Below are 13033 nucleotides of genomic sequence, written 5' to 3' on the forward strand. Positions count from 1 at the left end.
GATGGTCTCCTGAGGGATATGTGGTATAAGAAAATCAAACACCGGCACCTCCACTACTAGTAATCAGACTTCAGTATCATCTGGATAGGTAGCTTTGCTTCAGAGCACCTCCCCTGATAACGGTGGTGCACAGTACTATTAGGCATTCATGTAAAAACGAAAAGAAAAAGATACAGAAGCCAGCACTCAGGGGTCACTTCATTGCAGGATACAGTGCATCAATAAAACATCAGTGGGCAGGGTGAAGAGGGTCGGGGTCTCGGTGACAGCACAGTTTTGCGCGTCACCTGCGCTTCCACTAGCCGATACATTGGCATGGACGCACGCACAGGTATTTACGTGCGCGGAGCACGCCAAAGTGGTTGTCATAGAAACATATAAACAAATGGAATCCGTTAACTTGAGGCATAGAATTCCAAAATTGGTAAGTCATTCTGCTCATGAATAACTTCAACAAAGATTATAAACCATATTTTATTTTTTAAAATACAAATGGGAGCAATTTGTTGCTATCATTTAAGCCAAGATTCCCGGTGGCATCTAGCTTAGCGATCCAACGAGCTTCTTTCTGCATAAGTATGTTACCTCTGTCTCCTCCTGAGATAGGAGGATATACTCGATTCAAGGCTGCAAATTTTAAACAGGTAGGATCGTTGTTGTGGGATTCTTTTATGTGGGATATTAACCTAGGAGTGCCATGTCCAGTTCGGATCGAGCGAAAATGCTCGCGGATCCGAACATGGAGTGGTTTTATGGTTTTGCCCACATAATATTTACCACAAGGGCATGTTAGACAATACACAAGAAAAGGTGTACGACAAGAGATTAATTTGTCTACTTTCAATTTTTATAGGGACAGAATGAACAGTTTCCACATTTATAGTTACCTCTTGGGGAGTATTTAGTTAGCCAATTATTTTTATTTTTTTATTATTATTGTTGTTATTAACATTCTTGGATTTTTTCAATTTGTCTCCTAGAGTGATATTCTTTTTGTTAGTGATAAGAGGTTTTAGGGATGCTGTACTTTTTAGATCATCATCAGATTCTAGCATATATCAGTTTTTACGTATAGCTCTTTCTACTTCGTGATTATAGTCAGAATTGTTAAAAGAGAAGGTAAAACATTTTTGAATGGAGCTGACTCTTGATTTTGTTTTAAGTAAGTCAAGTCTATTAATTTTATTAACTCTTTCCAGACTTTCTTCAATAACTGACAATGGATACTGTCGTTCAATGAAACACTGTTTGAGTTCATTGGCTTGTATTCTGTATATATCTGGATTGCTGTTTATTCTTTTTAATCGGAGGAATTGAGAATTAGGTATACTGTTCCTCATTTGAGTTGGGTGGTAGCTCTTGTAATGCAGGAGTGAGTTACGCGCTATAGATTTGCGGTAACCCATAGTAACAAGGGTATCGTTTTCGATTTTTAATTTGACATCAAGAAAATCGAGTTCGTTCCCACCAAAGACACTTGTGAACAGCATATTTTCCATATTGCAATTGTTTAAATATTGCACAAAATTATCGAAAGTCGATTGAGGACCGTCCCACACGACCAACACATCGTTCACAAAGCGCAAAAATAATTTGTTTTGTGAATGGATTATTTTCACTAAAGATATAATGATGTTTAAAGATGGACAGGAACAGGTTGGCATAGGTACAGGAGACCGAGGTCCCCATCACGGTCCCGGTCACCTGCCTATACCACCCTGTTCATGAACTCGTTATGTGACAACATGAAAAGCAAAGCGTTGACAATAAAATAAATAAACTCAGGTGTTTTTTCAGTTTCATGGAGTATTTCTTGTATAGCCTGTACACCCGCATCACAAGGGATGCGGGTGTACAGGCTCTCCACATCTATAGAAGCTAACTGAAATCCTTCCTGCCAATGATAATTGTCTAAAGGTGTCTCTTATGTATGTAGGGGTTTCTTTGAGTAATGGTTTTAGCAGCCACTCCAGATATTGTGATAATGCCTCGGTCGCAGGGCCAATCCCCGCAACAATTGGGCGACCAGGGGGTTGTCTCTGCAACTTACGGACTTTAGGTAGAAAATACCATCTGGCATATTTTGGACATTTAGTAGCAATTTTTCAGCAGTGTGTTTTGAAATGATACCCTTTTCTACCTGAGACCTTAAGAAAGTACGTGATGCTGCTATAGTTTTAGAACATGGGTTAGAGGAGAGGGGTTCGTAAGTGGCTTTGTCTCCTAATAGACACTCGGTTTCTTCAAGATAATATTTTTCAGTCATCATGACCGTACTGCCGCCCTTGTCGGCTCTCGATATTGGGAGGTCAGCTCTAGATGAACACTTAAGAGCTCTCTCTTCACCAGCTGTTAGATTGCTGTTTGGTTTATGGTATAGTAATGCTTTTACATCTTGACGGGCAGCCCTACTAAATAAATCTAGAGGGGAACCTGCTGGGATTGGAGGAGAGTATCTGGACGGATTGCCACCTTTAAATGGGAGAGCCTCTATTTCACTGTTGCCAGAATTACTGGGCTCCACCTTGGCCAGGCTGCATAATGTGTCCAGACACTCTCTGTCTGAAGAATCAAGTGTACTAACTGGAGAAAAACCTAACGGGCCTATAATAGCCAGAATTTCACCTTTTTTTGGTAAATCATGTGACATTGATTTTCCTATGTTGCTAAAGATTTTATGTAAATACATTTTTCTGGTGGCTTTGTACATATCAATTTCAAACTGTGTGAAGTCAAAATCCTCACACAGTCCGAAATTGAGCCCTTTAGACAGGAGAGAAATGCAATCGGTAGATAGAGGAATGTCCATGATGTTAATGACATTGTTGCAGTCCATCTTGTGAGGGGGAACATTCACTTCTGAAGATGACTCAAATGATGTGGTTAGTCCTTCCATGATACACCTTTTCTCTTGATTGTCACGGTTCCTTCTTAACTTTCCTCAACCTCTCCGGGTCTTTCTCTTAAAGGGACAGGACCGGAGGTGTTAGGGGTAGTGGTAGACATCGTATGTTGTGTGGATTCATCGGATTACGTTGTGTCGGAGTCAGTTGTCCACCGATCAAAGGATGATCTACGTGCATTAATTGTCCATCTTTTATGCATTTGGCCTCTACGATTTTTTCTCAATGGAGGATTTTTGGTGTTCCACGTGAAGATTTGATTGGAATCATAGTCAGCTTCATCACAGACAAATTTTTCTCTTTTCTTTAATTTCAGCTTGAGTCACTGTCATTTTCTTTTCAAGCTTTTTGAAAAATGCAGTAGCCGTACTTTCACTCACTCTGGTGCGATATTCTATTTTGGTACGACATAGATCTGCTGTTATGATATTATAATCTTTGATTTTTTTCTGAGCACTATATTGGTTAGTTTTGTGGCATGTTCTTGGTGGGCTTGCTGCCATTCGTTCATAAATTCAACATCATCCGTGAATTGGGATGGAAATTTGTAGACTCAGAGGCCTCTAGGTGTTCTGGCACTGCTCTCATATGCCTGGAGGGAGTTGATTGTCCAGAAGAGGTGACACTCTTTATCTGCTAGAGAAATTATTTTTTGCTCTAGCGCTCTCACGCCAAGAACTGATAACGGCTCCATCGTGTTACATGAGAGGAAATAATCCCTGCCTCTGCCCTGCCCGCTTGGAGTGTAGATTCCGAAGCATTGTTGGCTGTATTGGGATCCATATCCATGGTGTATATTGATGAACAGACTTCTCTAGTGGGTGCTCAGGTGTATAGAGAACAAGAGGAAGTCCATATGTGGTATCAGAAAATCAAGCACCGGCACCTCCACTACTAGTAATCAGACTTCAGTATCACCTGGATAGGTAGCTTTGCTTCAGAGTACCTCCCCTGATAGCGGTGGTGCACAGTGCTATTAGGCATTCATGTAATAACGAAAAGAAGAAGATACAGAAGTCAGCATTCACCATTCAGGGGTCACTATATTGCAGGATAATGTGCATCAAAAAAACATCAGCGGGCAGGGTGAAGAGGGTCTCCCACTGATGTTTTATTGATGCACCGTATCCTGCAATAAAGTGACCCCTGAATGGTGAGTGCTGGCTTCTGTATCTTCTTTTTTCGTCTCCTGAGGGATGTCCTCCCAGACCTGGACTAAAGCATCCGCTAACTCCTGGACAGTCTGTGGTGCTACGTGGTGTTGGTGGATGGAGCGAGATATGATGTCCCAGATGTGCTCAATTAGATTCAGGTCTGGGGAACAGGCGGGCCAGTCCATAGCATCAATGCCTTCCTCTTGCAGGAACTGCTGACACACTCCAGCCATATGAGGTCTAGCATTGTCTTGTATTAGTAGGAAACCAGGGCTAACTACACCAGCATATGGTCTTTCAAGGGGTCTGAGGATCTCATCTCGGTACCTAATGGCAGTCAGGCTACATCTGGCAAGCACATGGAGGGCTGTGCGCCCCCCCCAAAAGAAATGACACCCCACACCATTACTGACCCACCGCCAAACCAGTCATGCTGGAGGATGTTGCAGGCAGCAGAACTTTCTCCACGGCGTCTCCAGACTCTGTAACATCTGTCACATGTGCTCAGTGTGAACCTGCTTTCATCTGTGAAGAGCACAGGGCACCAGTGTCGAATTTGCCAATCTTGGCAAACGTCCTGCACGGTTTTGGGCTGTAAGCACAACACCCACCTGTGGATGTCGGGCCCTCATGAAGTCTGTTTCTGACCGTTTAAGAGGACACATGCATATTTGTAGTCTGCTGGAGGTCATTTTGCAGGGCCTTGGCAGTGCTCTTCCTGCTCCTTCTTGCACAAAGGCGGAGGTAGCGGTCCTGCTGCTGTGTTGCTGCCCTCCTATGCCTCCTCCACGTCTCCTGATGTACTGGCCTGCCTCCTGGTAGCGCCTCCATGCTCTGGACACTACGCTGACAGACATAGCAAACCTTCTTGCCACGGCTCGCATTGATGTGCCATCCTGGATGAGCTGCACTACCTGAGCCACTTGTGTGGGTTGTAGACTCCATCTCATGCTACCACTAGAGTGAAAGCACCGCCAGCATTCAAAAGTGACCAAAAGATCAGCCAGGAAGCATAGGAACTGAGAAGTGGTCTGTGGTCACCACCTGCAGAACCACTCCTTTATTGGGGGTGTCTTGCCAATTGACTATAATTCCCACCTGTTGTCTGTTCCATTTGCACAACAGCATGTGAAATTGACAATCAGTGTTGCTTCCTGAGTGGACAGTGTGATTTAACGGAAGTGTGATTGACTTGGAGTTACATTGTGTTGTTTGCAGTGTAAAATATTCTGGTACCTAATTTATGTTCTTAAAGGGGTACTCTGGTGAAAACCTTTTTTCTTTTAAATCAACTGATGGCAGAAAGTTAAACATATTTGTAAATTACTTCTATTAAAAAATCTTAATCCTTCCAGTACTTATTAGCTGCTGAATGCTACAGAGGAAATTCCTTTCTTTTTGGAACACTAATGACATCACGAGCACAGTGCTCTCTGCTGACATCTCTGTCCATTTTAGCAACCATGCATAGGAGATGTATGCTAAGTGCAGCATGGTGGCTCAGTGGTTAGCACTGCTGCCTTGCAGTTCTGGGGACTTGGGTTCAAATCCCACTAAGGACAACAATAAATAAAGTGTTATTATTATATATTATATTATATTATTATTATAATAACATCAGCAGAGAGACATGTGCTCGTGAGGTCATCAGAGAGCATTCCAAAAAGAAAAGAAGTTCCTCTGTAGTATTGAGCAGCTAATATGTACAGGAAGGATTAAGATTTTTTAATAGAAGTAATTTACAAATATGTTTAACTTTCTGCCACCAGTTGATTTAAAAGAAAAAAGGTTTTCACCGGAGTACCCCTTTAATATACCCTACACACAATTGCCTGCACTATGGCTAGAGAACATATACCATACACCATTGCACTACTACATGCTCTTACAAAACTCTGTGCAGATTTTCTACAGCCAAATTTATCAAAGAAAAGAACTGTTCACATTAGTGTGTTTAACCTGTGACTGTTTATGTCAGTGCACCTTATCAACCATACAGAGACAGAGGCTTTCATTACTAGTGCACCTCTTTTAATCCACTGCTGTGAATGGAGTGGTCCCACTCCAGCCATTGTGAGAAAACATGACAAAAAGTACCACGACTTCTACTGTCACCATCCACTGGCCCTAGGCTGCACACTGCTATTGTGTAATAAATAATTTTTCTCTAATTGCTAAATATAGCTGAGCTGTGAACTCTGTGAACCTACAACAGTCATATATATATATATATATATATATATATATATAAAAATATGTATATATATATATATATATATATATATATATATATATATATATAGCAAAGAAAAAAAGCCAAAGTAGATGGGGAGCAGCACAACCCAAAAAAGGAAAAATGATGGTGGGTGCCAGCAATTCGTTGTCCCAGGTAACGGGTCAAAGGATACACAGCAAAGAAAAAATTGCGGCACTCCAGATTCCAATGCAAAAAGTGTAGGATTTATTAGCCTGGCGGCATAGCGACATTTCAGCTGCCCACTTATATATATTGTGAGAAGGTGAAAAAGCATTCAGTGTTTGTACTGCGATGCAGTCTGACACTGTGGCCGTAGTATGGCTGGAAGGTATGGCTCATATTGGGAATGGTCAAGTGCTTGGTGGGGGCCATTCCCCACAATCCAGGCCTTCTTTTGTTGGCCTTAAAGGCAGACTGTTTCACCAGCTGAGGGGGATTTGCTAGTTGCAGCTCAAACTGCCAGAGAGAGCTGTATGTGGAGTTCTTCCCTGCGTTTGCATTTGCCTGGAGGCCTGGAAAAGACTTGCTTGATGCCGCATGGCATGGACTCAGGTGTGAACAAACACCTAAGGAATACAGGTGGACGTTTGTTATGTTTTCCTTTGTTCTGCATTTAAAGACTGTTTGCTGTGCCAAGTGTGAACAGAACCTTGATTTGAAAAGTACTGATTCCTTGCCTCTATACTGCAACCGCACCTATCTGCAAGAGCGAGTCATCACTATATATATATATATATATATATATATATTTATATTTATTAACTCAATGGATGTGTGTATGTATGTGAGTATATATATGTTCCAGCCAACATAGTACGGAAGGCAGGTTCATCAAACAGTGCAGGGGCAGGGAGAGAAGACAGGGCAGGCAGGGATATATTTCCTTATTGTTTTAGAGATTATAACTATACAGTATACTAACTTCAGACTATAGGATGTGAGCATGCTCTGCAACACATACAGAAATCACTCTGCATAGAGAGGGAGGAGAGAAGAGGGTGTGGCCTGTTCTAATCACCCGTAGTCCATAGAGTGATCTTGTGTTACCTGTCTTGTTATTTTCAAATTGTATAAACCTTTTTAAATGTTACAGTATTCTCTGTACATAGTTTAACTAGGATTCATTTTACTATCCTTTGACAGACAAAGTCAAAGTCAGAATGAGAAGCGGACTATACAGTCTGTATCTGCAGACGGCACAAATATCACCCTAACTGAGCCATTACTGTACAAACATTTGGGGATCTCAGTCACTCTACCAGATGGCACTGTTTTTGAGGCCAGGGCAGAAGTAGGTCTGCTTACGAGAAACATCCTTGTCCGAGGGTCCACCAATGTGGAATGGAGCGACACAATACCAGCCTGCCCTGATGGATTTGATACAGGTAATGTTATAGTTTGTTCTATTACAACATACAGGCGCTCCATGTATGACATTCATCTGATGCAGTTTACCATGTGACTTTATGGTGTATATTCAAAAAGCCCATTTGGTCATCTCCTTGTAGCTTATGAAATAAATGTTATTGAGGATAATATTGTACTGCTTATTCTTTAGCAACTTCTGCTCTGTTAAGCTGGGTCCACATTGGTGATGAGCCCTATTTAGTGGAGATCAGTTCAGTGGGTATGTTCAGATGATGGGAGTTGAGCAGAGAAAAAATAGTGCAGGTCAAAGTTAATGGGATCCGTTGGGACCCCTTGGTGTCTATTGTGCAACAGACCATCCAGCTATGTTGTTTTTTCCTGTAACAGACTTTTATGTAGTTTATGTAGTTAATAGTGATGAGCGGCAGGGGCCATATTCGAATTCACAATATTTCGCGAATATATTGACGAATATTCCTATGTTCATGAAATTCACATATTCGCTATGTTCATTCACTTTTTTTCTACGCGAAAATTTGCATGGAAAATTTGCATAAGAATTTGCATGTGGAAAAAAAACACATAAAAAACCAATATTCATCATTACGAATATATAGCACTATATTCGAAATGTTTGCGAAATCGCAAAGTGCCGATATTCGCGATAAAAATTAGCGTTACGAATATTCAAGCTCAACACTAGTAGTTAGATAGACTTAAATGGGCACTATCATGACGCAAAACGTGTTTAGTTCTGCCAAATATTAATGCTTGTGATATAATGTCATTAAAAATCATAGCATTTTAATAAAATTTATATCCTATATTGTCAGCCACAAGCTCTACGCTGACATGCACAGATTTTTTAGCACACTGGATAAACATACATAGAAATATAGAAACAGTAGGAAGAGCCTAGAAAGAGAGGTGGGGCTTACAGCACAGCGTATGAAGGCACATCCTCCCTGTTAATGCAACACCCCCTCCTCTAAGCTTGATGGCAAAGGAATGAGCAGCATTGCACAGAGTAACACATGGTAAAACAGGGAAAACTGCCTCGTTAAAGGGGTTATCCAGGAATAGAAAAACAGAGGTAATTTCTTTCTAAAACGGCTTCCTGTCTGTCTCCAGGTTGGGTATGGTTCTGCAGCTCAGTTCCATTGAAGTGAATGGAACCAAGTTGTAAAACCACACCCAACCTGGAAACAGAAAAAAACTGCAGTGATTATTATGGCAGGTAGGGTAAGCCCTCTTTTTCCGACAGGTACACTTGTCATTGAATCAAAACCTTTTTTTTATTTTTTTTATTAATTGGCCTAGATTCCTTGGAAGTATATTTCACCACAAGTAACATTTGCATTTGTTAGTGGAATATTTATGGAATTTACTAAATAAAGTTGTAAAGCTCCATCCATGGTCTACAGTACATGACTGGCAGGCCTTGGATTGATAATCTAGATGAAACAATCGTTAATCTTTCCTCTCTGAGACCATTTCAGGTGATGGGTTTCCAAGTATTGTAGTTTACCATGTTGAAGACATTAAAAGCCTTTTCTATTATAAGCACTGATTTATCATGTTATTAATTTAACATATGGTCATGTTTTCTTGTTGCACTAGGTGAATTTGCCACACAGACGTGTTTCCAGGGAAGATTTGGTGAAGAAGTAGGAAGTGATCAATTTGGGGGATGTATAATGTTTCATGCTCCACAACCAGATAGACTTCAGTCCATTGGAAGAATAGAATATGTGGAGGTAGGTGTACGGTTAAACATAGTGGCCAAATAAGTCCTTAACTTTAGGAACCACCTACATTAACATATTATCCTACATTTCTTTAAAGGGCTTTAAAGGGATACTCCCGTGGAGAACTGGTGCCAGAAAATTTTAAACAGATTTGTAAATTACTTCTGTTAAAAAACTTAATCCTTCCAGTACTTATTAGCTGCTGAATACTATAGAGGAAATGGTTTTCTTTTTGGAACACAGAGCTCTCTGCTGACATCATGACCACAGTGCTCTCTGCTGACATCTCTGTCCATTTTAGGAACTGTCCAGAGCAGCATATGTTTGCTATGGGGATTTTCTCATGCTCTGGACAGTTCTTAAAATGAACAGAGATGTCAACAGAGAGCACTGTGGTCATGATGTCAGCAGAGAGCTCTGTGTTCCAAAAAGAAAACCATTTCCTCTGTAGTATTCAGCAGCTAATAAGTGCTGGAAGGATTAAGATTTTTTTATTGAAGTCATTTACAAATCTGATTAACTTTCTGGCACCAGTTGATTTTAAAAAAAAAGTTTTCCTTTAATAAGGTCAATTATACACAGTATGCAAATATTTAGACATTGATATGGACAGAGATTTATTACCACACAAGGTATCCAGGTATGAACATAGCCTTATGGTATCCAAAAGCATGGAGTATGTACCCAGCCATTAAATGCTGGGAACCTGTGCAGGACGACTCTCTAAAGAGACACTGCACATTGGGAAAGTTAAGGGAGTTAAGGTGGAAACAAACAGGCTATCCTGTTCTGAGGGATAAAAACACAATAACATAATAGAGGCCCAGTTTGGTCTTTTCTCTGAGGTCAACTTTTCTATGTCTACACATATTGCTCATTTCATCCCAGCTTTTTTATGTACCTACTTTTTTTTTATTGCATTTTACCTCTTTGACTTTGCAAGAAAACAGCACATCTTACTAAAATACACGTACCTAGCATGCAGCAGATTTGCCTAGAGTCTTGTAAAGCTATTGTACTTGACCATGAACCTAGAACTGCTAGCATACCAATTTTTTACCCCTTAAAGTTAAAGCATTGGAGCATCCAGGACTAATGAGGATTTCATAACTAAAGCACAAATAACTGAAACATTATCGCACATATTTGTTTTGTAGGTTTTCCATGCAGGACAAGCTTTCAGGTTAGGCCGGTATCCAATACATTGGCATTTAATGGGTGACGTCCAGTATAAATCCTATGTACGAGGTTGTGGGATTCATCAAACTTACAACAGAGCAGTGACCATTCACAACACTCACAACCTGCTTGTAGAAAAGAACGTCATCTATGATATCATGGGAGGGGCGTTCTTTATTGAAGATGGCATTGAGCATGGAAATATACTCCAACACAACTTGGCTGTATTTGTGCGGCAAAGTACCAGCTTGCTCAATGATGACGTTACCCCAGCAGCGTTTTGGGTTACCAATCCAAATAATACAATAAGGCATAATGCCGCTGCCGGTGGAACACACTTTGGCTTTTGGTACAGGATGCATGATAACCCAGATGGACCTTCCTATGACCCTAATATTTGCCAGTACAAAGTGCCATTGGGAGAGTTCTACAATAACACTGTTCATTCTCAGGGATGGTTTGGAATTTGGATTTTTCAAAATTACTTCCCAATGGCCATGACAGATCAGAGTCAATCTTGCTATTATTATTATACACCATCCCCGGCTATTTTCAGATCTTTGACCACTTGGAATTGTCAGAAAGGAGCAGAATGGGTAAATGGAGGTGCTATCCAGTTCCATAACTTCTTCATGATCAATAATGAGGACTCTGGCATAGAAACCAAAAGAGTTGTTTCAAGTTATGTTGGTGGATGGGGAGAGACCTATGGAGCTGTCCTCAAAAGTGCTATAATTGTGGGACACCTGGATGAACTAGGACTTGGCCCTAACTTCTGCACTGCTCGAGGCATTACCCTCCCATTTGATGAAGGACTCACTGTTTCATCTGTAAAGTTCATAAATTTCGACCGACCAAACTGTGCAGCCATTGCTGTTACATCTATTGCTGGGTTGTGTACTGACAGATGTGGAGGCTGGAGTGCAAAATTTAATGGAATACAATACTTCAACTCCCCCAACAAGGCAGGATTTAGATGGGAACATGAAGTTGTTCTAATTGATACAGACGGGACACTAACAGGTAAATAGATAAATACCATTTGACCTGGATACAATGCATTTGAATAGCAGCCAATTGTTACCCCCCTTGGTTATATTTTTATACATTCTCTCATACGTATTATGTACATGTATTATACATCCCATCATATCATATTACCAAACCTTTGTTATTATCTTTTTTTTCGTTCAATTTATGATAAAAAGCAAACAACAAAAATGATTTGTTTTTCATACAGGAAACATAGGAGCAAAGGTGGTACCAAAAAGTGGGCTACTTGATCCTTCCCAGTGCAGCCAAGGCAGTGACTGGAGTGTTGGCTTCCCTGGATACATCTGTAATTCCTCCATCAGTTTCCACAGATTGGCTTTTAATAACCCATCTCCTTATACACTTTATGGAAAGGATGTCAATATTTCTAATTCTTTTGGTATGTTATTGATTTAGTTTATTGTTCCCAATTTTTCCATTGAGCGAGCTGAATGAAGGCTTATTTTTTTCAGAACAATTTGTGTATTTTAATTACACTCTTTATTTTACATTCATATGTATGAGGACATCAGGAGAGATAACTTAATGCGTATGGCCAACTCCCAGAGGGAGAGCTGTTCTGCATAGTGGCTCATAGAGGAGGTCCTGAGCAGTTAACTTACCTCTTCATTTGATCTAAAAGGTGTTATGGATATGGACTGTCTAAGCCACATAACACCTTTTAATAAAATAGGAAAGTGCTGGGATGAAAGTGTCAAAAAATGTTTAAAGAAATTTTGCGTAGACAAGTAGTTCCCATTATTTTTTATTATGCAGGAATCCCTGACATAAATGTTTCCCTGATACACCTACAGCTACCCCATTACTACTGTAGCTGATGTGACTTGCTGTTGCTCTTATCTTGGTAACCCCTGACTATGTTTATAGGTACCCCAAAGTTCAATCGAACCCTGACAGAGGCCTAATTTGTAGCTCTTAGGCCCCAATACACATTTTGTAAGAGGGCTTCCAGATACCATGTGCAATGGTGTGGTGCTGTTATTCCAAAAATAGCTCTATTTTTCTATCCCTGGATAACCCCTTTAAGGTACAAGGGCACAGGAGTGACTGTTACCCCCGAACCCTTTATAGATATGCCAGTGAACCCTGATTTGCAACACAGACTTAGACAATAATATTGCTTAGGTAAGAATTTAACAATAATATTGAATATTTGTCATGAAAATTATGGCTTAGTTTGTTCTGCAGTAAATTGAACATTTTTCATAGCACATATGGGGGAATTTATCATTGTCTGTGTGAGTCAAATAATTTTTCCCACCATTTGTCTTTGCATACATCATATGCACTTCCTTCAAATGTATCAAAAAGGTGCACATTCTTCATTAAAAGCTAAATAGCTTAGCCACCTAAATAGCTTAGCCGCCTGCT

General features: G+C 40.4%; 1 protein-coding gene and 1 long non-coding RNA gene across 3 annotated transcripts in view; one reads left to right on the plus strand and one right to left on the minus strand.

Moving 5' to 3' along the window:
• Positions 1–13033, plus strand: part of LOC130274357 (fibrocystin-L-like) — a 352807-nt gene that overhangs the window by 251227 nt on the left and 88547 nt on the right. Inside the window, exons 48-51 of the mRNA XM_056522609.1 lie at positions 7458–7699; positions 9303–9439; positions 10588–11632; positions 11850–12041. Of these exons, the coding sequence (XP_056378584.1) occupies positions 7458–7699; positions 9303–9439; positions 10588–11632; positions 11850–12041 (1616 nt within the window). The remainder of the gene's footprint in view (positions 1–7457; positions 7700–9302; positions 9440–10587; positions 11633–11849; positions 12042–13033) is intronic.
• Positions 1–13033, minus strand: part of LOC130274358 (uncharacterized) — a 195789-nt gene that overhangs the window by 87732 nt on the left and 95024 nt on the right. The gene's annotated exons all lie outside the window — the stretch shown is intronic.

The sequence above is a fragment of the Hyla sarda genome, chromosome 5, assembly GCF_029499605.1.
Source record: "Hyla sarda isolate aHylSar1 chromosome 5, aHylSar1.hap1, whole genome shotgun sequence".
Classification (NCBI taxonomy): domain Eukaryota; kingdom Metazoa; phylum Chordata; class Amphibia; order Anura; family Hylidae; genus Hyla; species Hyla sarda.